General features: G+C 47.9%; 1 protein-coding gene and 1 long non-coding RNA gene across 3 annotated transcripts in view; one reads left to right on the forward strand and one right to left on the reverse strand.

Annotated features, from left to right (window-relative positions):
* Window positions 1–1,741: 1,741 nt before the first annotated feature.
* LOC310829112 lies at window positions 1,742–13,539 on the reverse strand. 2 transcript variants are annotated; one of them, XR_014557151.1, is made up of 3 exons: window positions 13,273–13,539; window positions 12,622–12,789; window positions 1,742–2,044 (listed from the first exon to the last, which is right to left on the reverse strand). It is a non-coding gene; the product is annotated as an uncharacterized lncRNA (long non-coding RNA). The 2 variants fall into 2 exon arrangements; XR_014557152.1 differs by lacking the exon at window positions 1,742–2,044 and adding an exon at window positions 12,233–12,391.
* Window positions 13,540–15,833: 2,294 nt separating this feature from the next.
* Window positions 15,834–24,120, forward strand: part of LOC310830879 (myosin-6-like) — a 44,806-nt gene continuing 36,519 nt past the window's right edge. Inside the window, exons 1-7 of the mRNA XM_083710712.1 lie at window positions 15,834–15,872; window positions 17,835–17,866; window positions 18,978–19,179; window positions 20,726–20,869; window positions 21,931–22,087; window positions 22,839–22,866; window positions 23,002–23,110. Of these exons, the coding sequence (XP_083566838.1) occupies window positions 18,979–19,179; window positions 20,726–20,869; window positions 21,931–22,087; window positions 22,839–22,866; window positions 23,002–23,110 (639 nt within the window). The 5' untranslated portion in view covers window positions 15,834–15,872; window positions 17,835–17,866; window position 18,978. The remainder of the gene's footprint in view (window positions 15,873–17,834; window positions 17,867–18,977; window positions 19,180–20,725; window positions 20,870–21,930; window positions 22,088–22,838; window positions 22,867–23,001; window positions 23,111–24,120) is intronic.

Consider the following 24,120-nt stretch of genomic DNA (forward strand, 5'->3'; position numbering starts at 1 on the left):
CAGCAATGAGGGACAGGCCTTCTCCTGCTTCCTCCACCCTCTCAGGTTGCAGGGGGTTGGACTTGATGACTCCCTTCCAACTCTATGACTGTTGTTACGGGACTTAGGGTCTCTGTGTGTGGTTTGGGAGCTGCACGGTCAAGGAAAAAACAATGCTGTCCAGGGTTGTAAAGGTTGCAGAGAGAATAATTGGGTGCACTCTTCCCACCTTGGATCAAATCTATGCTTCCAGGTGCCATAAGAAAGCTGCAGAGATAGCGCACCCTGTAAATGATTTCTTTCAGCCTCTGCCTTCTGGAAGAAGGTACAGAGTTATAAACACTAGGACTAGCTCCCTGAGAAACAGTTTCTATCCAAATGTGATTTTGGTTTTAAACGCAGTGTAAGGAGTCTCTAGGTACGCGGGTGGCACTGTGGGTTAAACCACAGAGCCTAGAACTTGCCGATCAGAAGGTCAGCGGTTCGAATCCCCGCAATGGGGTGAGCTCCCGTTGCTCGGTCCCTGCTCCTGCCAACCTAGCAGTTCGAAAGCACACCAGTACAAGTAGATAAATAGGTACCACTGTGGCAGGAAGGTAAACGGCGTTTCCGTGTGCTGCTCTGGTTCACCAGAAGTGGCTTGATCATGCTGGCCACATGACCTGGAAGCTGTACGCCGGCTCCCTCGGCCAATAAAGCGAGATGAGCGCCGCAACCCCAGAGTCGGCCACGACTGGACCTAATGGTCAGGGGTCCCTTTACCTTTACCTTTAAGGAGTCTGTATGGGAGTATATTGTATTTAAAAATGGGGTATCAGAGTTTTTAGTGGGCTAGCCAGGTTGGGATAGCTGGGATAGCAGGCTTGTTGGTTTCAGAATGTCTGGTGTAGATTTTTCAATTTCGTTGTTCTGTATGGGACAATGACAATAAAGGTTATCGTATCATCGTATTGTACCCGGTGGGAGGGAGCTGTCGGGGAACTCGCTGTTCAAAACTGCCTCCAAACAGCTCCCCAGGAAGACACCTTGGTTATAAATGCAGACATCATTAACTTCAGGCAGAAAGATAACAGCCTAATCACAACACACATTTAATGTCCACTTAAAAGTGCATTAAAACATTGATCAGCACCAACAGGATAATGAATCTAAATCTCCCAGCACCATCTCCTTAACCGGCGTTGTTGCTCTCTTAAAGTGCCTATAGACAACCGGGAATGGAGCTATCTTCCTGGCCCGTGTGATAAACTGCTCTGTATAGCTCCAAAGCTTGCCTCTTTTTGCAAGCTTCATACACCACCTCTTATTTCTCTCTGTGTCTCTTTCACCGGCAAGCTGAGCATCTTGTGGGGAATGGAAAACAAAGGGAGCCCAAAATATTCCCTCTTTGCACCCAAATGCCTCTTTTCCCCAATAGAAAATCTCTACGCCGTGGTCTAAGATGAATGCTGCTGAGTAAGTTCAATACAGATATATTGTCAAAAGAATTGGTCTTATATATAGTCTCAGCAGCTCAAATAGTCATTGCAACTCAAGGGAAAGCAACCCACAATCTTACCACTCGCTCTGGAATATAGCAATAATGGAGAAAACCACTCATAATTTGAGATTTCGACAGGACACTTTTTATATCATTTGGCATTCCTTTTATTACACATGCAGAGGAACCGTCATTTTCAAGACAAACCTCATCACAAGCCCAGAAAAATTGGAACTGCGCTTGACAATCAAATCATGCTGATATTCTTTACTTGCACTTTATAGTTTTGCCTCTCATCTTTCGATTTCCATCTGCGGTTTTGTATACATTGCAGAAGGAAATAAAAATACATTTACAGAAAAGGAAATCTCTGCGCCTCCCCAGCCCAGCCCAGCCCAGCCCAAATGTACAGCTTGATACACTTCTAGTATGCAAAAGTACCTGGTGGTCTGAGGGCTCCAGAACTCAATATCCCTTTGCCTCTTCTTGCTTGGGATTAATCTGACAGGAGGAGGGGCTGCTGCCCTGGCTGGCAAGGGGAGGGTCTTAGGTCGTGGGGAGGGAGGGGCAGGAGACAGCTGTGAGCTGGAAGAAAAGTGGGGAGCAATGTACTTGTCAGTCCTCTGCCTATTAATCTGCACCAGCTCCAAACTGGTTCAGCCCCATGGAAGCCCATGACTCCCATCTTGTTTTGTCAGTTTATTTATTTCTCTACAAAATACAGTACTTACTTTGCACATAAATAATAACCCATGCTCTGTACTTTTGCTTTTTATATTGGGGTTTTTTTTAACATATCATTTCCAACAATAATTTAACATAACTTCTTATCTCATACAATGTTTCAGACTTCCGTCAACAACCTCTGAAGATTTTCTGTTCTTTATCACTTGTTCTGCATTTCTTTATTTCTCTATTGCTTTTAATTATCTATTAACTAATAACTTTCCTCATAGTCTTTCTTGCAATATTTCGAGTAGTCCCCCTTACAGAACTTCTTGCAGTCCTACTAGCATAATCTGTTAATTACAGTTGCTTTTCAAATAGTTCAAATATTTACTCCAGTCTTCTAGGAATCTCTGGTCCCGCAGGTTTCGAATCCTTCCTGTTAATTTATCTAAGTCTGCATAGTCCGTTAATTTCATCTGCCATTCTTCTTACGTCGGTAATTCTTCTTGCTTCCATTTTTTGTGCAATAATAATATTCTTGCTGCCGTCATTGCATATAAAAAGAACTTACAACATGCTCTGCACTTTTGCAACAAAGATGGAGCGAGTTTTTTTTCTCCCGCTCCAGAGGCCAGGACTCGAACCAACGTCTTCAAATGGCAAGATTCTTCTTCAAAAGGAGATTCTGACTAAACATCAAGAAGCAGTGGCGTAGCGTGGGGGGTGCAGGGGGGGCCGGCCGCACCGGGCGCAACATCTGGGGGTTAGGGTTAGGGGGCGCAATTCCATGGGTTAGGGGGCACAAATTACTTGCCTTGCCCCGGGTGCTGACAACCCACGCTACGCCACTGTCAAGAAGAACTTTCGGGTGGCTTGGGAAGTGTTGGACTCCCCTTCCTTATAGGTTTTTTATTTTGTATATAATTTTTATTAAGTTTTCTGTTTTACAGCTTAAGATACCTGTTTTACCTCCTTAAGATATCAGTGACTTCCTTTCTTCTCTTTCCATGGTTTATTTTACGTATCATAAATCCCAGCATGTTTTACAAAAACCATACCATTCAGTATTCCATTATTGCATCCATCAAAACTGTTGAATTTATCTTAATGCTGCCGGTGTTTTCAGCTGTACACCGTTATTTCCCATATATAAAATAAACGTTTTCCGATCTTCTTTAAACGTATGTTCTTCTTGTTCTCTCATTCTATATGTTAAGTCTGCGAGTTGTGCACATTCTGTCAACTTAAGTTGCCACTCTTCTTTAGTTGGGACCTCGCCCATTTTCCAATCTGGGGCGAACGAAACATGGGCCACAGTAGTGGCATACATAAAAAACATTTTTTTTTGACACCTGGGGTTTCAGTCTGAGTTATCCCCAACAGATAGAACTCTGGTTGTTGTTTTTAAAGTATTTAAAAACATTTTTTCCAATTCGTTACGGATCATTTCCCAATACTCTTTTACCCTTTTGCAAGTCCACCACATATGAAAGAACGTTCCTTCCACCTCTTTGCACCTCCAGCACTTACCCGATTCTGTCTCATACATCTTAGCAAGCCTATACCATCTGTGAATCATTTTCAGGGAGTTCTCCTTCAAAGAACAACATGCTGTAAACTTCAAGTCACTTTTCCAACGTTTCCCCCAGTGGTTAACCTTCCTTGGAGGTTTCTAAGCAGAGGCTGGGTGGCCATCTGCTGTGGGCGCTTTAGCTGAGATTCCTGAATTGCAGGGGGTTGGATTAGACCAGGGGTCAGCAAACTTACCACACCTCGGGCCGGTGTCTCCAGTGCCGATCGCATGGCGGGCTGGAGGGCGGGGGAGCGCGTGCCCATACGTGTGCGCACACGCTATTTCCGGCGCACTTCTGGGTCGGAGGAGCACCGGAAATAGCTTGCGCGCATGTGCACGGGCCTCCTCTGACCTGGATGTGCACTGGAAATAACGCTTGCGTATGTGTAAATAACGCTTGCGCATGCACTCAAGCGATTTCCGGTGCTCCTCTGACCCGGAAGTGGGCAACGCTGGTGAGAGCAGGTGGTGGCAGCGGGTGGCGGGGGTCGCCGCAGACCAGATAAACGAGTCCCTTGGGCCTTATCCAGCCCACGGGCCTTAGTTTGGGGACCCCTGGATTAGACAACTCTTGGGTTCCCTTCCTAGTCTACAAGTCTATAAACAGAAAGTCGCTTACCTGCAGACAGAGTGCTTACTGGCTGGAAAGGGCAGCAAGGTGAAAAGTGTAGAGACACCCGCCCCCCCCCCCCATTTACAAAACTCATAACCTGAGCTCGTGCCCACTTAGTTTCCCCCTTCCTAAGACATATTATTCTCTCTTCTTCCCATATATGTGTGACTCCATCAGGAACGTGTTCTTAAGTGCCCTTTGCTATATCTTGCGGTGTCCTGGGCCCCAGGGAAACTGCCAGAGCTCTCTAGCTGGCAAGTCTGGCACATTCAATACCTATAGTTGCAAAGTTTCAAAACGATTTGTGTTTGCCTCGCCCAGTCGTGCCATGATGTTCTCAGAGTCTTTGGGTCTAGCAGGTGCTCTAAATCTGAGAATTAAAACAAGGACAACCCAACCCCCCTCCCTTCTCCACTCCTCCCTCCGAAAGACAGTTGTCTCTCTCTCGCCCAGCCCCCTGCTGAGCCTCGTCTCTTGCGGGTTTGGGGCCTGGCTTAGAAGGCGTCAGGCAAGCTGATGCGAGGGATGAGAGGAAAACCAGAAGAGCCCGGCTGGATCAGAAACCCATGACCCATCGAGGCCAGGATCCCGTTCTCGCTGACTAGATTAAGGTTGCCAGACGTCCCCGCTTCCCGGGGACAGTCCCCGGATTTACAAATCAGTCCCCTGACAAAATCCATCTATTTACTAGGAAGTTGAAAAGTGTCCCTGGGTTCACTGAAAAAAATCTGGTAGCCTTAGACTAGATGCCCGCGGGAAACCCGCAAGCGGGACCTGGGCACAAGAGCATTTAAAATTTTTAAATTAAATTTGTATACCACCCTATACTGGGGTGCGGGTGGCGCTGTGGGTAAAACCTCAGCGCCTAGGACTTGACGATCGTATGGTCGGCGGTTCGAATCCCCGCGGCGGGGTGAGCTCCCGTCTTTCAGTCCCAGCTCCTGCCCACCTAGCAGTTCGAAAGCACACTTAAGTGCAAGTAGATAAATAGGGACCGCTTTATAGCGGGAAGGTAAACGGCGTTTCTGTGTGCTGCGTTGGTGCTGCCTCGCCAGAGCAGCTTCGTCACGCTGGCAATGTGACCCGAAAGTGTCTCCAGACAGCGCTGGCCCCCGGCCTCTTAAGTGAAATGGGCGCACAACCCCAGAGTCGGACACGACTGGCCCGTACGGGCAGGGGTACCTTTACCTTTTTTACCACCCTATACCCTCAGGTCTCAGAGGTTCACAAGATAGAATTGCAACAGCATAAAACGCATAATAAAAACAAAAACAAGAACAATCCAATAATCCCACACCTACCCAACACATTTTAAAAGGGTGTTGGTTGGATGTCAATCAGCCAAAGGACTGGTTAAAGAGGAACGTTTTTTGCCTGGCACCTAAAGGTATATAATTTTCACTTTCTGCGGTTTCCAGCAACTGGTATTCAGAAGCATTGGTGCCTCTGACCATGGAGGCAAAAGCATAGCCGCTGACATACCCTCCAACATTTCTCCAATGAATATAGGGACGTCCTATTTTTAATAATAATAATAGTGCCCCACCTATCTGACTCAGTTGCCCCAGCCACTCTGGGTGGCTTCCAACATATATAAAAACATAATAAAACATTAGACCTTTTTTTTAAAGAAAACTTCCCTATACAGTGGGTGCTCGGGTTGCAAATGTGATCTGTGCGAGATGCACGTTCGCAAACCACAGCATTCACAAACCACAGCAGGACGTCTGCGCACACACAGGTTGCGATTTGGTGCTTCTGCACATGCGCGACCGCCGAAACCCGGAAGTAACCCGTTCCGCTACTTCCGGGTTTCGTCGCGTCCATAACCCCCCCCCCCCAAAAAAAACGCAACCTGAAGTGTCTGTAAACCAAGATATGACTTTACAGGGCTGCCTTCAGATGTCTTCTAAAAGTTGTCTAGTTACCGTACTTATCTCCTTGGCTTGGGGGGGGGGGGTCACATAACTCCATACCCTCCAACATTCTCCGGTGAAAATAGGGATGTCCATAGGAAAAGCGGGACATTCTGGGATCAACTGAGAAACTGAGACGGCTTCTTTAAATCTGGGGCAGTCCCTGGAAATTTGGAGGGTCTGGTAAAAGAGATCAGCAGAACTGGGATAAAGGTGGGGTGTTGGAGGGCCCAGGCCCAACCTTGAAGGGAGATGGGAAGGGTCACTCACTCACTCTGTACCTTGTACCTAAGAAGGAATTTTACTCGCAATATTATCTGCACATAGTGAGTTTCTGCATCAAGCTTACTTCTGCAATTGTGGTCAGTGGCTGTTTGCTAAGTCTGTCTGGCAGGTCAAGAGTCCATTTCCTGCCTTGCCAGCTAGCAAGAAATTGCAGCTGTTTGCAAATCTAACCAGCCTGCTAAGGAGGCCGTTTTCTGCCTTGCATTTCCTGCTTTAGCAAAGAGACACGTACAAGCAAGAGGGGAGGGGGGAGTGCTTAGCCAGCAGAAAGATAGGTATGAGGAAGATGGAATGTTTAGCAAGCAGTATAGATGTGTTTAGCAAGCAATATAGATGTGCCATATAAGGGAATAAGTTGAACATTTGCCAGCTGATTGGGGAAGTTTGGAGAAGGTATGGGAGGGGGGAGAATGTTCAGAAAAGTATAAGAAAGTCTGCTGAAGTACATTGCTTCACAGCCAGATTTTCAGGAGCTATCCTGCTGGTTGTCTCTGTGCACAGATTGCAATAAACTCTTTTTCTCCAAAGAAGATTTTGCTTTCCTGGTACTTTTGTTCCCTCCAAGGTCTGGGGATGGCGAGGCTGATGGATCCCTACGTAAATCAACCTGAGGAGCCCTGATGTATCTCAATGCAGGCTGTGTGGGGTTATTTTTTTGTGGGGGGGGGATACTTGTCAGGGCTTGAGGATGGTTGTGGGGCACCGCTAGAGCAGGAAGGGGCAAGTATGGGGCAACTGACCTTCTGGTGCAGAGATAAGAGCTTGCCTCAGCCAAGCAAAGGAACGGAGTTCATGAGGTTGAGGGGCTGAGGGCCAGATTGGAGGAACAGAGGAGGGGCCCGAGTTGTGGGTTTGGGGGCTCGGGACAGAAGGGGCCAGCAGAGATGGCTCGGTGAGAGCTAATTCCCCATAGCAGGGGATGGGACACAGTTTCGGCGGCAGTGAGGTCAACTCAACCCAAATTCTGTTGCAGATGACATTAGGCTTGGGTTGCGCAGATGCATCTCTGCACCGACACCCTCTTTGTGCGTGTGTGCCCCCCCTCCAAATCCCCGGAATCTCACACCTCTTCCTGGATAACAGTTGCCCTCTTGTTTGGGTATCACCACTTTATACCAACTAAGTGGACATTATGTTCGGGGAACCGGGCCAGATTCAATTTCTCCAGCCTCTCTCTTGCGGATGCTTTTTCGCTAGCGCAGGAGGAGAGACAAAGGCCTCAAGATAATTAACTCTTCTCCCCCCCACCCCACTGCCGCCACCCACCCCATAAGCTATCCCCTTCTTCTTTTTGTCTCGATATAAAAAGACCAGGATTCCAGAAAGCGGGCCAAGGCTGGGAAGCTGTCAACAGCAGCTGGGTGTGAAGAGAGATATTTGCCAGAGACAAGGGAATGCAGCACTCCCAGATACCGACAGCGAGGAGCCCAGCCTCCGACCCCTTGCTCCCCACATCCAACCCCCAACTGACGTGTGGCTCTCTCAGTTTCAACCCCCCAAAACCCCCCAAATATCCCACCCTAAAGAGACAGACGTCGGCAGACAGCTACGACTGCTAGAGCGACGTCCCTGCGAGGGAGAGAAGGTTACGACATTTGGGACTTTCCTTTCCTTTTTATGTTTTTATTCATAGTTTTTCAAGTTTATACATTTCATTAGTTTTACAATCGATTTAACATTTTGCAGTTGCACTTCCTTCCCCCTCTTCCTGCGCTTCCTTAATTTTTTTTAATATTTCCTGCATATCCAAATTCATTTAATTTTCTCATTTAATTATCTACTTTCAATATATACTTTTATGAATCTGTAGGTTATTACAATAACCCTGCCAATGTTTTTATCTGTTTACAACATCTGTAAATATCCAATAAACCATTTCCATTCTTTTATAAAAACGTTTGTTATCTTGATTTCTTATTCTTCCAGTAAATTTCGCCATTTCCACATATTCCATAAGTTTTTGTATCCGTTCTTCCTTTGCTGGGATTTCTGCTTATTTCCATTTTGGGGCAAGTAGCATTCTTGCTGCTGTAGTAGCATACAGTACATGAATAAATTTCTATAGAATTTAGGTAGTTTTGTCCCTATAATTCCCAAAAGAAAAACTTCCAGGTTTGTTTTTGTCTGTGTTTTTTTTTACAAAAGGTATTTTGGGCTTTCCTGTTGGAAAATGTTAGATGTTTTACTGTGTTAGATGTTTAATGTTAGATGTTTTGATTTGTTCGAAGCTGCCCAGAGTGGCTAGGGCAACCCAGGCAGATGAGCAGCATAAAACTAAAATATGAAATGAAATGAAATTCCTCTCACACAATATTAGAACTTGGTGGCATCCAGCAAAGCTAAATTTTGGAAGATTCAGGACAGGTGGAAGGAAAACTATGCAGCGCGTAACTGTGGAACGCCCTCCTGCAGGAGGAAGAGATGGCCACAAACTTGGATGACTTTAAAATAAAGGTAAAGGGACCCCTGACCATCAGGTCCAGTCGTGACCAACTCTGGGGTTGTGGCACTCATCTCGCTTTATTGGCCAAGGGAGCCGGCGTACAGCTTCCGGGTCATGTGGCCAGCAGGACTAAGCCGCGTCTGGCGAACCAGAGCAGCACACGGAAACGCCGTTTACCTTCCTGCTGGAGTGGTACCTATTTATCTACTTGCACTTTGAGGTGCTTTTGAACTGCTAGGTTGGCAGGAGCAGGGACCGAGCAACGGGAGCTCACCCCGTCGTGGGGATTCGAACCACCGACCTTCTGATCAGCAAGTCCTAGGCTCTGTGGTTTAACCCATACCGCCACCCGCATCCCTTTGGCTTTAAAATAGGATTGGAGAAATTCATGGAGGAGAGGGCTATTGATGACTACGGTCAGAGGCAGCAATGCTTCTGAATGCTAATTGTGCTGGAAACCACAGGAGGGGAGAAGGCTCTTGTGTTCGAATTCTGCTTGCGGGTTTCCAATAGGCATGTGGTCAGCCACTGTGAGAAGAAGAGGCTGGGCTAGATGGCCCCAGAGCAGGCTCTACCCTTGTTATGGCTTTTGCACATTCCTCTCACGCCCCTGTCAAGAGAGACCACAGAAGGGGCCTGTAGGTCTCCGATAGGGATGTCAGGGGGTTGGGGAGAAATTCAAACTGCCCAGAGCAATTCATTAAACAAAACGTTCTACACCCAAAAAAAGAGTGCAGAAATGTGAAACAGTGTGCCTAAAAATTCATTTCCCTGTTTAATTTTTAAGCAGATTCCCTTCCCGCTCCCAGAACTTGCAACACAAGAAGACAAAGCAAAACTTGGTCATCTATTTCTGAGAACAACATGCAAGCACGCATTGTATTTGGGAAACTTGCTTTAAAAAAAAAACAAAAAACTTTCTCTGGCTTTCACTTGTAGCCAAGTAAGATTGTCTTCCCTGAACATGGTCTTAACAGTGAGTCCGTAAGTGACTGTGGAAGCCAATTCTGGATCCACACATCCTTCCACAGTGGGGATGTAGGTTTCCAGATGAGAGTTGATCGTGGTGAGGGTTGCCGAATGTGCCTTCCTCCTACCACATTTCTCCCTTTTGTTCTGAGTTCAAGCATCTTCAAAGCCCATGACACCTTTGGCTGTTCTCCAACTGGAGCACTCGCAGGCCAGTGTTCCCCAATTGTCAGTGTTTATATTACATTTTTTTAGATTTGCCTTGAGAGTCTTTAAACCTCTTTTATTGAGCATCAGCATTACGCGACCCCTTTTTAAGTTGGGAATAGAGTAGTTGCTTTGGAAGACGATAATCAGGCATCTGCACAACATGACCAGTCCAGCGAAGTTGATGTTGAAGAATCATTGCTTCGACACTGGTGATCTTTGCTTCTTCCAGTACACTGGTATTAGTTCGCCTGTCTTCCCAAGTGATGTGTAAAAATTTTAAGAGACACCGTTGATGGAATCTTTTGAGGAGTTGGAGATGGTGTTTATAAGTGGTCCATGTTTCACAAGCATACAGTAAGGTTGGTGGTACAACAGCTATGTAAACAAGCATTTTGAGTTCAGCTCTATACGTCTGAGTCTCAGTGCCGACAACACTTCCCTGTCCGACTGAGGGGTGTTAATCACCCCAACGGTACCAAGTTTTATTGCGGACTGCTTGCTTTGTAAACAAGCATTTTGGTTTCCCTGCGAATGTGCCAGTCGCTATGTCTAGATGGGCCATAATTAACTCTTCCAGCAGGCTCTCCTTATGCAGGGCTGCCATATTTCAAAAAAAGTGAAAATCCAAGCACAAAAGTTATTAAATTGTTGAGCTTTATTTGCAAGGGCTGAATACCAGCTATGTCCGAGAAATTCCAGACATATAGCAACCGTACCGTATGCCATTATTTATTGTTTTGCTAGTTGCAGGTGGCGCTGTGGGTTAAAGCCTCAGCGCCTAGGACTTGCCGATCGAAAGGTCGGCGGTTCGAATCCCTGTGGCGCTCCCGCTGCTCGGTCCCAGCGCCTGCCAACCTAGCAGTTCGAAAGCACCTCCGGGTGCAAGTAGATAAATAGGGACCGCTTACCAGCGGGAAGGTAAACGGCGTTTCCGTGTGCGGCTCTGGCTCGCCAGAGCAGCGATGTCACGCTGGCCACGTGACCCGGAAGTGTCTCCGGACAGCGCTGGCCCCTGGCCTCTTGAGTGAGATGGGCGCACAACCCCAGAGTCTGTCAAGACTGGCCCGTACGGGCAGGGGTACCTTTACCTTTACCTTTACCTTGTTTATTGTGCCTGTAATTCTGCTGCCATTTTCTCTGGGATTACTCCTAATAGCCAATTTTTTGGGGGGGCGGCGGGTGATAGTTACTAAAGACACACACATGCAAAGTCTCTCTGCATGTTCAGCAGAACCCCAAGCTTGGCCAAAGTTTGTAACATTTAAAAAATCAACAAGCCAGTGTAGTTGGCACTTGGGTGATACAGAAAATGAGCAGAAAATGGGAACCAACAGCATCTGGTTCTCGCTCAAAGTAATGAAGGTGACTTTGGTCTGAGTCATTTGCTGTCTTCTCATGAAAACCATGTGACTTCATGTTGTATTGGTAACATGGGGGGGGAAGGGGGGCGTTCCAGGTCACATGATCCTTTCGTGCCCTTGCCCCAAGGGACAAAAGAATGCAAGAGTGTGAATAAACTGCATTATCCCACATATTGGAACTCCCTGCCTGTTGACAACAGATATTCGCTTTCATTGTGCTCTGCTTTAAAATGCTGTTGTTTTAGGCAAGACTATCCATTGTAGTCCATTTAGGGACGCGGGTGGCACTGTGGTCTCAGCTACTGAGCCTCTTGGGCTTGCCAATCAGAAGGTCGGCGTTTCGAATCCCCGCGACAGCGTGAGCTCCCATTGCTCTATCCCAACTCCTGCCAACCTAGCAGTTCGAAAGCATGCCAACTAGATAAATAGGTACCGCTGCGGCAGGAAGGTAAACGATGTTTCTGTGCGCTCTGGTTTCCATCACAGTGTCCCGTTCTGCCAGAAGCGGTTCAGTCCTGCTGGCCATATGACCCGGAAAGCTGTCTGTGGACAAACACTGGCTCCCTCGGCCTGAAAATGAGATGAGTGCCGCAATATCATATTCACCTTTGACTGGACTTAACCATCCAGGGGTCCTTTACCTTTTACCCATCCATTGCAGTGAATGATGGAATAACAGAAAAAAAGAACACTAGCCCGAGGTACAAGACAAGGATGCCCCCTTTCCCCAATTTTATTTGTATTGGGCATTGGATCTCTGGCCAATGTAATTAGAGAAGTTGGAAATATAAAAGGAAAAAGGAAAAATGGAAAACAGAAAATAAGCTTACTTGTATATCACACCTTGCTAACAATCGAAAATCCGTTGGAAAATACGCAGGTAATAAAGGCACCTTTGGAAAGAAAGAAAAAAGTCTATCCAGACATGTAGAGTGTTGACACATGCTTTAGTATTATCTTTAGCACATTGTTGATTTCAATTATGTTTTCTGAATGTTTCAAATAGTTGCCTTAAACTCCACCCCCACATTGCTTTATTCTTTCTGTAAACCACTCTGAAGTTTCGTTATATTCAAACCGTCCATAGTTCTTGCAAAATAAATAAATAAAAGCAAATACTCACTGGATCTGTAGGTTACCAATGCAGTGTGCAACCAGACTGGGGGCAGTTCATCAGAGAACCTCTGAACATGTGCCATGTGCCATTCCCTCGCATCCGAGTTTCAAGGGCCATCTGACAAAGTGCCTGGCGGTCATAGGACAAAAATTCTGCATCAGGGAGTCAGAAATTCTACTGATTTAAAAGGAGAAAGATTTATACAATCTGAGAAGAAGCCAGAATATCTGTTTTAAACCCAGGATATGCCTCATACGACTTCTTTCAGTCTAAATCAGGCATCCCCAAACTCGGCCCTCCAGATGTTTTGGGACTACAACTCCCATCACCCCTAGCTAACAGGACCAGTAGTCAGGGATGATGGGGATTGTAGTCCCAAAACATCTGGAGGGCCAAGTTTGGGGTGACTGGTCTAAGGTGTGCATATTAATTTTGCCTTTTAATGCTCCGAATCGCCCTGAGATCTTCAGATGAGGGGCGGTATACAAATTTAATAAATAACGATAAATAAAGTTATCTACCAGGAAGAGATGAATCTTGTGTACAGAAGGAATGAAGCAGAATAGACTGCAGTTTAATCGTAAATAAATTCAATGACAAATTATTCTGCTCCTACAACCTGCGGGGAGCTTTGCAGGATGGTTAAAGCCCACCTACCGGCCACAAGAAGACCTTCCTTGCCCCCTCCTTTAACTGTGCCAGCGATGAGGACTAGAATCTTATGGCGAAAACAGATTCTGCCGTCGCAGAGGCACGATCACAGTTCCACGGAACATACAAAGGGCTGCGGATGCATCAGAATGAAATTGAGCCCTCAATCTCACGCTCCACCTGCCTTTGTCCGGCCGTGAGGCACCGTCCCACTCAGCACCCCAGTCCAGCTGCTGCCATCCACCCCCACCTAAAAAGCATCTTAGCTCTCACTTCTCTAGGCCTTTTAGGCTCCCCCCCCCCCACCAGCCACTGCACACCAGCACAGACCGCTCCCGGGCCCAGGAAATGATCCGAAAGCATCCTAGTGCCACAAACAAAACAGGTGTTAATCCCCAAACCTCGCCAAAACCGCCATCTCCCCCCTCCGGCCGCTTAATTCCACCCCTGGGCTTATCCTGGCTCCGAGCACCTGTCCCCCATTCCCCATCCCTCCCTCGGCCGGTCAACAATAGCAGCTGAGAATCAGCGCCAGTCAACAATGGCAGCTGAGAATCAGCACCCTGGTCCGAAAGGCCTTGGGAAGGCGTGAAGTTCCCGGGGGGGGGGGATGGAGGTAGAGGTAGAGAGCTAATTCCAGCTCTCCATCTCTGACCGCCCTCCGAGGCCCCCCGTTCCCTCAAACAACCCCCATGCCGTCCGGCCAAGGTCAGGGAAGGTGACCGGGATGGTTTGGAGGGCAGGGCAGAGGTCAAAACCAGATATTTCCCTCTCTCCCACCCGCCCCCCACGGCATTCTTTGAGCGTCATCCCTCCTTTGCAAGGGACATCCTGTCTGTGCACCGGTGACAATTGGCAGCCATGTGAAGAATCGTAGGACCGTAGAGTTGGTGACCAAGGTGACCCGCTGCAATGCAGGAACAACGCATTGCACCTGCAAAAATTTGTGGCCGTCTTACAGTTTTCAATCGGTGTGCATTAACTTCTGAAATTGTTATGTATTGATGTCAACCCACTACTTAATAGATATCTTACAGCGTTTCATGCCACAGATGCTCCCCAGCAGGACTCTACTGTATACCGCCCTGTGTTTTTCAGAGCAAGGGAGGTATATAAATTTAATAAATGAACAAATGACAAAATTACACAAGTTGCGCTCTAAGTAAGAACCTGTTTGCACCATACTGTAAACTGAAAGCACTGGGAAGCCGCTTTATACCATCGTGATTCTACGATGATTCGTTTTATTCTACTGCATGTTAACAAAAAGGAAGAAGGAAGGTGCCACGTCAGCTAATGCCAGCAACAAGAATAATCTGTCGTTCCTAGACTAAACACCTATAGCAGAGCTTTCCAAACCGTGACACACGACACGTTAGTGTGTCGGCTGCAGTGTGTCGCACGAACGCTCCCCACACCCCTCCCGGGACTGGAAAGTTTAACCTCCGGATTGCTAGTAAAACTGAACTGCTGTGTTGCGAAATGATACAAAACTCAATTACTGTGTCACAAAATGGCGCAAATCTAAGAAGTGTGCTAGCAACATGCAAAATTTGGAAAGCTTTGGTCTATATTAATGTACAGCCTTTAGTGTCATCGTCCCACAGGTCTGGAATGCTATACATTCAGCAAGCACCTTCCTTTTCAGTTTTTAAAGGTCTGCTGGAAACTTATGCAGGCAACTGAAAATACAGTAGTACTTCAGGTTACATACGCTTCAGGTTACATACGCTTCAGGTTACAGACTCCGCTAACCCAGAAATATTACCTCAGGTTAAGAACTTTGCTTCAGGATGAGAACAGAAATTGCGCAGCGGCAGCAGCGGGAGGCCCCATTAGCTAAAGTGGTGCTTCAGATTAAGAACAGTTTCAGGTTAAGAACGGACCTCCGGAATGAATTACTGTACCGGTCTTTCCATAATAGTTAGCTGCTTTCCTAGTTTTTACATTTTAACATCGATGGATAATTGTTGCAAACTGCTCTGATTTTTTTTTAAATGCATATCTTTTTCTTTTTCAAAAAAGATAACATGAGCAGAACGTGCGCCCTCAAAAACCCCTTGTTTTAGAGATATGCACTTTTAACACATGATTCCTTCCTTCTGAGCCCACTTCTATGCTTCTCAGACTCTTCTCTGCACCGGCAAAGTCTTCTCCTTATCGTTGCATTGTCTCCCTCCCTGGCCTAGCATCTTCATACACTTGCATAGACCTGAAACATGCTGTCATTCCAGCTCACTTCCCTGACGCTTATCAGCCACTGACAGCACCGAGCCTCATGTCCCCCTCCCCTGAGGAATGTGCCTCCCTCCTCTGGGAATCAGGGGCTGCAGAGAGGAGAGGTTGTGGAGGGGGGAGGACAGTTGAAGGGATGAAGACGAGTGCCATTCATGGTCAGGCTGGTCCTTCGCGGAGCCATCTCTCCGAATCCTTGTCATCATGTCACTCACAGCTGCGACGGGCCTGTTTCAGGGAGTGGGGGGGGGGCGGAAGACTGGGCTGGCGGGGTGATGCTATTTCGGACAGGAGGATATAAAGGGATGGGGGTTGGTCCAAAGGCTCAGATCTTGCTCGGACTCCAGGCTGAGTTACCTCCGTGTCCTGGCGTAAGAGATTTCTGGTCTGGGGGTGTGCGGTGGGGCTTGTGGGGTGGGCGTAGTGGAGGGAATAAATAAATTCGGGGTCTCGGACGTGTGGGTCAGGAAAGGATGCGAAGGAAGTAAAATGTATTTCGGCTGTAAATATTTTCTTCCAAGCTGGACCCGGAATAAGAGGACTGAGATGCTGTTTCTGTTGCTGCTGAGGTCATGTAAGCACCATGTTGCCCCAAAGATTATTGAGAACTATAGTTTATTTCAGGTGCTGGGAATTGCAGCTCTTGTATGCGTGAACTACAGTTCCCAGGATTCTTTAGGGGAAGCCATGGGGTGAGAGTTTTAGATTGTAGTATAGCTGTGACCCTAGACAAGTTGGTCCATGTTTGCTTTCGTAGGGATCAACGTTTATTTCTTTAGCAAGTTTGATCTATGATCTGAACAAATGATAGCAATAATCTGTAAGTGGCTTACATATTTGCGGAAGTGCCAGTGACCTCTCTGGCATACAGACACCTGCCTACTTACCTGTGTGGTTTAGACACACCTGGGTGCCTCTCTCTGGTGTCTGTAGGCCAGGCGTACGGCAAGGGCAATGAATTCGGGCATGAGCAAACAAACTGCGAGGATGGACGTTCTGGTTTGTGGAAGTAAGCTTTTGAGTTTCACGGGTCTCTTCTTCGGAGCTCCCCAAGGGAGCTTGCGAAAAATCTATCGGTCACCTACGAGGGTGAGGTGCGTGAAGAAAAGCTTTGTGGATGGCGGGGCTTTTGAAGAAAGATGCTTGCTATCACCTACAATGGGGCAGGGGAGAGGCGAGTTAACAGAGAGGGAGGAGGTATTTATATATCATTGACTGAAGAAGGAGACAATATGGGGGGGGAGTAGAGCTTGTAGTTAACAGGGAAGGAAAATGAAGGCAAAGAGAGGGCTCCAATAGCACTGAGGACTGGAAACTTGAAATTAACACTTGGGTGGCGTGCGCACCACACATTTAACGCAGATTTAAAGCGTGTTCCCACCCAAAGCAACTTTGTAGTTTACCCACCACAGAGCTGCAGGTCCCTGCCCCCTTAAGAAACTGCAGTTCCCAGAATTATTTGTGGGATGTCTGCTTTAAATGTACTCAGCCCAGTCCAGCCAGTAAGATAGTCCTAGGGATAGAAGAGGGTCCTGTGTGTGACATAAATCAAAGAAAAATATTTTTGTGGAAGGCGACAAAGGAGGACTAGAGGAGGGTTTGGAGATGACTGGGTAAGGAACTACAGTTCCCTGTATGCATGGGGGGGGGGGAGCTTATGGGGAGGGGGCGAGTGAGGCCACGACTCACAGTTGGAGCAGGGAAGAAGGAAGATGTTAGAGCATGGGTAGTCAAACTAAGGCCCGGGGGCCGGATCCGGCCCAATCACCTTCTTAATCCAGCCCGCAAACGGTCCAGGAATCTGCGTGTTTTTACATGAGTAGAATGTGTCCTCTTATTTAAAATGCATCTCTAGGTTATTTGTGGGGTCTGCCTGGTGTTTTTACACGAGTAGAATGTGTGCTTTTATAGAAAATGCATCTCTTGGTTATTTGTGGGGCATAGGAATTCGTTCATTCCCCCCCCTTTCAAAATATATTCCGGCCCCCCACAAGGTCTGAGGGACAGTTGACTGGCCCCCTGCTGAAAAAGTTTGCTGACCCCTGTGTTAGAGGCTGGATGGAGGAGTGGGTGACTATTATGGGCAAAGAAAAATGTGGGGGTTGCTTGGATGGAAGAAGGAGATGGGGGGCATTTATCCTCCCCAATAAGGCTATGAGTTTTTGCAACCCCTTCCCCTTCCACCCACCAACCTTTTGGCCCAGACTTTCCTAAGAGGCAGCTGCTCCAGCTGCTTTTCCCAGCTGCTCAGCGAGAAGATGCCAGCGACCGGTTCCTGACTCAAGCCTGACACTCATTCTTCCTCCACCAACTCTTTTTATTTCTTTTCTCAGACTCCAGTCTTCCTCCTCCAAGGCTCTAACAGGTAGGATGACCTTGTCTCAACCTTTCTCTCGCTCCCCCCCCCCCCCGTGTCTCCCCATATATGAACTGAATTGTATGAAATGAATTGTATAGGTGGAAATTGCTCTGTAAAAATGTGTCTTATCAGGCGAAAGCTCATTCAAGCATATATTACGATAGAATATACGATAGAATGCTTATGAACTTTCATGGGGACTTTTTTTTTGTTTACACTGCAAACTGATATGGAAATGCAGAGAGACAACTCAGCTATACAGCTGCAGATATAACGTTTTAAGTGCATTATACAAATGTGACACTAGATGGCGATGGTGAGCTAATGGGGAATTCCATATGTATTTTAAAACGTTTTTTTAAAAAGCATTTTCACAGTGTTTTTTTTATATATGTCTAGATTCAGCGCTTAAGACTGAAAAAAATAGAAACTGAGATATCACACATTAAAAGCACATCAAACCCCTACCGGCAAATCGGCCGGGTAAATCTGAAGCCTACTATACTAAATATCTTCTGGACGACAAGTCTAATGATATCACAGTGGCCATGGCAAAGTTTCTCTCGGTAGTCATACGTCTCAAAGCTCATCATACTTAAGACTAAACAAATATCGTCTTGGTCTCGCTCTCCCAGGCGGTTGTCTGTATTAATCTGCATTTTATTCTGTGTTATTATTATTAAAAGCACATTCCACCCCCCCCCACAGCCCAGATAATCGTGGGAACTGTAGTTTACCCCTTGCGGAACTACAACTCCTGTAACAAAATACAGTTCCCAAGAGTCTCAGGTGTGCGTTTGCACATTTAAAATGTATGCGTTTGCACATTTAAAATGTATGGTGTGTACACAGCTTGTGAGAAACTGGAACCGACAGATTCTCCCACTTCTAGGCATGAGCAGGCCACTGAGAAACGATGCGGTACCTTCCACGAGTTGTTGGACTACAACTCCCATCATGCTGGCTGCTGGCGCTTATGGGAATCGGAGTCCAACAGCCCTTAGAAGGTCACAGGCTCCCCATCCTTGCTGCAAAGTTACCAGGGGTGCTGTGTACCGGGGATGACAGTCTTTCTCTTGCTTCCCTCATGCCCTCCCTCCCTTCTTCTGCTGCGCAGGATGGGTGACGCCGTGATGGCCGAGTTTGGGGCGGCGGCTCCCTACCTCCGGAAATCGGACAAGGAGCGCCTGGAGGCCCAGACCCGGATCTTCGACATCCGCACGGAGTGCTTCGTGCCCGATGAGAAGGAAGAGTTTGTCAAGGGCAAGGTCACGAGCCGTGAGGGAGGCATGGTCACTGTGCAAACCGAGAACGGCAAGGTCTGTGGCAAGGGCGGTGCAAAGAATCAGAGGACAGAATCATAGAATTGCAGGAAGGGACCCTAAGAGTCATCTAGCCCAACCCCCTGAAATGCAGGGTCTGGACTTTCCGAAAGAGGTGGGCAGGGACTTAGGAATCTGCCTCATTCTGAGGAGGGGCCCACTGGTCCACCTAGTTCAGCGTTGTCTACACTGAATGGCAGAGGCTGTCCAGGACTTAGCTGTATCTGGAGGCACCAGGAATTAATAATAATAATAATAATAATAATAATAATAATAATAATAATAATAATAATAATTTTATTTATACCCCACCCTTCCTGGTTCAGAAACTGGGCTCAGGGCGGCTGACAACAAATTTTAAACACTTAGCTATAAAAGCAGCATAAAATACAGTATAAAAACATGAATAACAATAAAATTCAAAAATCAATTTAGGGGAAATAAGCATTAGATAATCCCCAGGGCTAGCTGGCTGAATTGGTCCTACTTGGGCCAGCGAGGAGGCCAGGGGAGAATTTGCTGTGGGGTCTCAGAGCGAGTGATCTTCATAAAAAGGGGAGGGGGAGGGAAGGGAAATAAAAGATCAGGCTGAATTCAAATTAAAGGCCAGGCAGAATAGCTCTGTCTTACAGGCCCAATGGAAGGAGGTTAAATCCTGAAGTGCCCTGGTCTCATGGGACAGAGCATTCCACCAGGTCGGAGCCATCACTGAAAAGGCCCTGGCCCTGGTGGAGGATAGTCTGACTTCCTTAGGGCCCGGGACCTCTAAACTATGGTTGTTCATGGACCTTAAGGTCCTCTGTGGGGCAGACCAGGAGAGGCGTTTCCATAAATACGAGAGCCCTAAGCCACATTGAACCTGGGACCATCCGGGTGCAAAGCAAGAGCCCGTCCCCTAATGGAATGAGAATCCTTGGGGCTCAAACGGGGAAGAGCAATTGCCAAGAAAGGTCAATGGGCCAAGGAGGGGTTCATGTTTGTGAGGACGCTTGTCTGCAGCGAAGCCGAATATTGGAAGATTTGGGGCAGGGGAAAGAATGTGCTTCTTTCCACGGCGCATTGTTAAACTGCGGAACTCATTGCCACAAGAGGCAGTGAAGCTTGCCCATCTGGATGGCTTTAAAAGCGGGTTGTGGACCAGTTTGTGGAGGACAAAGCTAACCATGGCTATTTTCAGCCTCTGTGGCCAGAGGCAGGAATGAGTTTCTGGAAATGGCAGGAGGGGAGAGAGTGCGCTCAGGTGTCGCTTGCGGGTATCATGTGGAGGAGATGGGCCTTTGGCCCTGATCCGGCAGGCTTTTCTCACGTTCTGATGATTTTTGAGGAGAGCAGGATAGTGTAAAGTCAACGAACTGGCAATGTTCGAAGAGGACAGCGGAAATGAGGCTGTGGCTTTTGTGTCTGTCAAAGGCCAGATAACCAGGATCAGGACCCAAAGGGGATGGAGGAGATGTTCTGGAAGCTTAAAGGTCTGATGGGAATTGGCGGGTCGGTGTTTTTGATTGTGGGATCTGGACGATGGTTTCTGCTAAAACTCCTCCAGACGGTGACAGTGAAGGAGGCGGACGTCCACCAGCAGAACCCGCCCAAGTTCGACAAAATTGAAGACATGGCCATGTTGACCTTCCTGCACGAAGCTGCCGTCCTCTACAATCTGAAGGAGCGCTACGCCGCCTGGATGATCTATGTAAGTCCGGAGGGAGGGCTCCCCACCATCTAGATGCCCTTCAAAAAATTTGGACTAGAACTCCCATCAGCACCACCAGCCCAGCCAACTGGTGACAGTGATTGTCTTGGTGCTGATGGGATTTGTAGTCTAGCTACTGACTGGGGCTGATGGGAATCGTAGTCCCCTTTGGTCAACTATGGTTTCTTTGCTAGATCTTCAATTTTTTTTCAGTGTCCCTGTTTTCCAGGGACGTCCCTGATTTAGAGAAGCCAGTTTCTGATTTCATCCTGGAATGTCCCACTTTTCCTTAGGATTCCCCTATTTTCATTGGAGAAACGTTGGAGGGTATGGAGCCATCTGACCCCTGAGCCGTCTAAAGACAATCCTGTATAGAGAAGGGTTTTTTATGTTTAATAAAAATATAGTAAGTTTTTATATACCGTATTTTTCGCCCCATAGGACGCACCGGCCCATAGGATGCACCAAGTTTTTTGGGGGAGAAATAAAGGGGGGGGAATTATTTCCTCCCCAGTCGCTTGTGGGGCCGGCAGCGGGAGAAGTGCTCTTCTCCCCGCCGCCAGCCTGCAGACCAGGTCCGGGGATAGCAGGAAGACGCGCTGCGCCTCCCCGCTGTCCCCGGAGCTTGCGGGGCTGGCAGCCTCCAAACCACATCAGGAGACAGCGGGATGGCAGCGTTCCGTCTCCCTGCTGTCCCCCGACCTTGTGGGGCTGGCGCTGCGGCTCTCCTGAAGCCTGGAGAGCGAGAGGGGTCGGTGCGCACCAGGCTTCAGCGAAAGCCTGCATTCGCCCCATAGGATGCACACACATTTCCCCTTCATTTTTGGAGGGGGGAAAGTGCGTCCTATAGGGCGAAAAATACAGTATGTTGGAAGTAGCCCAGAATGGCTGGGGCAACCCAAAAAGATGTCTGGGGTATAAATAGTAAAATTATAATGATGGAATGGGATGTCCCTATTTTCAATGGATAAATGTCGGAGGGTATGAAGTTCACACTTCATTCTAACTTGGCGTGTCCCTCTTAGCTTTTGGTTCCCTCTTCCTTTCTCCCCCCCCCCCAGACATACTCCGGGCTCTTCTGTGTGACTGTTAACCCTTACAAATGGCTGCCGGTCTACAACGCTGAGGTGGTCGCCGCCTACAGGGGCAAGAAGCGAAGCGAAGCCCCTCCCCACATCTTCTCCATCTCCGACAACGCATACCAATACATGTTGACGGGTACAAAAGGATTCGTTGCCCTTGTGTGGGGTTTTTATTTTGTGTGGCAGCAGGGACACGGTTATCCCAGAACCCTCCTGGCTAATCTGCTCCGGGGAATTGTAGCCTCAAACATCTGGAAGGTGCTGGGCAGTAAAAAGCTAGTCTAATTCTCCTCAATGCAACTCATAATACAGTGGACAAATGCCTCGCAAGACGAAAAACCCGCTAGACGAAAGGGTTTTCGTTTTTTGAGGTGCTTCGCAAGACGAATTTCCCTATGGGCTTGCTTTGCAAGACGAAAACGTCTTGCGAGTCTTGCGAGTTTTCCCCCTCCCCCCCCTTTTCTAAGCCGCTAATAGCCGCTAATAGCGCTAATCCGCTAAGCCGCTAATGGCTGTGCTTCGCAAGACGAAAAAACCGCTAGACGAAGAGACTCGCGGAACGAATTATTTTCGTCTTGCGAGGCACCACTGTATGCTCAAATTCACTGCTACAAGGTATAAGTGGCATTTTAAAATAAATAATTGGAGAACTGGGGAAACCCATAGCCCGTTTACTGAAGACATCTAACAATAGAACTTCCATGTTCCGGAGGACTCTATCTTTGACCTCCTGATATTAAGGGTAAAAGAGAGGGGGGCCAACTTTCAGCACCTTACCTTGCATGTGAACATTTCTGAGCAACCTCTGGTTAGCCGCTCAATGCCAGAGACATCGGTCCTCAATCTCAACCAGCATGGCAATTCTTACATTTTCTCTTTCCTTCCAGACCGAGAAAACCAGTCTGTCCTCATCACGTGAGTGCCTCAAAATAACCCCCTTCTCCCCATTTGGCATGTTGTGAAAATCCAAAGTATTTTCTGACTGCATAAGCAGTCGCAGGCTTCCCCTCTGCCCGGCTGCCTCACCGTCGTATTCTGTCCTCATTCCAGCGGAGAATCCGGCGCAGGGAAGACGGTGAACACCAAACGGGTGATCCAGTACTTTGCCAGCATCGCTGCCATCGGCGACCGCAAGAAGGATGCCGCCAACACCAACAAGGTACCCACGAGCGATTGTGATCGTGTGCGAAGCGCAGGCCTTTCCCTCCTGCGCAAAGGCCTCCCGCCTCCTCTTCCAGCCGAGTAATGCTCTTAAATTCCTCTGGAAAGTCGGTAACGAGGAAGAGAGGCACAGGGAACGCATTCCACAAACGGGGAGCCACCACCGAAAAGGCCCTGTCACTGCCAGGCGGGTTGAGCCACCAACAAGGCCTCACCAGCTGATCTTAAGGTCCAAGCTGGTTGATATTGGGGAAGGCGCTCTTTTAAGCTATAGTTCCCAGGATTCTTTGGGGAAAGCCATGACTCTCAAAGCGGTATAAGAGTGCTCATCCGTGGCTGGTCCATTGGGGTGTATGGGGCATTGCCTCACCGACATCAGCCTGCCCCCAAATGTCTCCCTTTGCATATCCAGCTCAGGAACCAGCTTCCTTCTCCTTAGTCTCCGTGTTGCCCTTTGGAGAACTCAGTTTCCCTGAGAGCTGCTTGAAACGAAGGCATGGATGTGAAGAAACTCTGGTTTCTGACATGCTAGCTTTCTTGCATGTGAATCCATTCCGGGAACCCCCATTTACATCTGAAATTGGTGCAGCCCAGACGCAGGTTTCCCACCCCAGGGAGAGTTAGGCCCTTGGCATAGCTGGCTAAGGCCCCGTTAACATCGTACATTTCAATCACAGAGTGACCCCGAGGGTTGTCTAGTCCAACTCCTTTTGCAGGAATCTCAACACGCTGTCTCCCATCCACCTGGAAACCATACCAGACCCTGCTTAGCTTTGCGAATGTGCCAATGGTTTTATTGCTGCACCACTAGGAGGTCTCGTACTGCTTTGAGCCGTCATGGCTTCCCGCCAAAGAATTCTGGGAGCTGCGGCTTATTCATGGTGCTGAGAGTTCTTAGGGGACCCCCCACCCCACCCCACCCCATTTCCCTCGCAATTCTCTGGGCAGAGGGATTGTACCTCTGTGAGGGGAATGGGAGTCTCCTAACAACTCTCAGCAAAGAGAGGC

Source organism: Podarcis gaigeae (assembly GCF_964106915.1).
Source record: "Podarcis gaigeae genome assembly, chromosome: 13".
NCBI classification, from domain to species: domain Eukaryota; kingdom Metazoa; phylum Chordata; class Lepidosauria; order Squamata; family Lacertidae; genus Podarcis; species Podarcis gaigeae.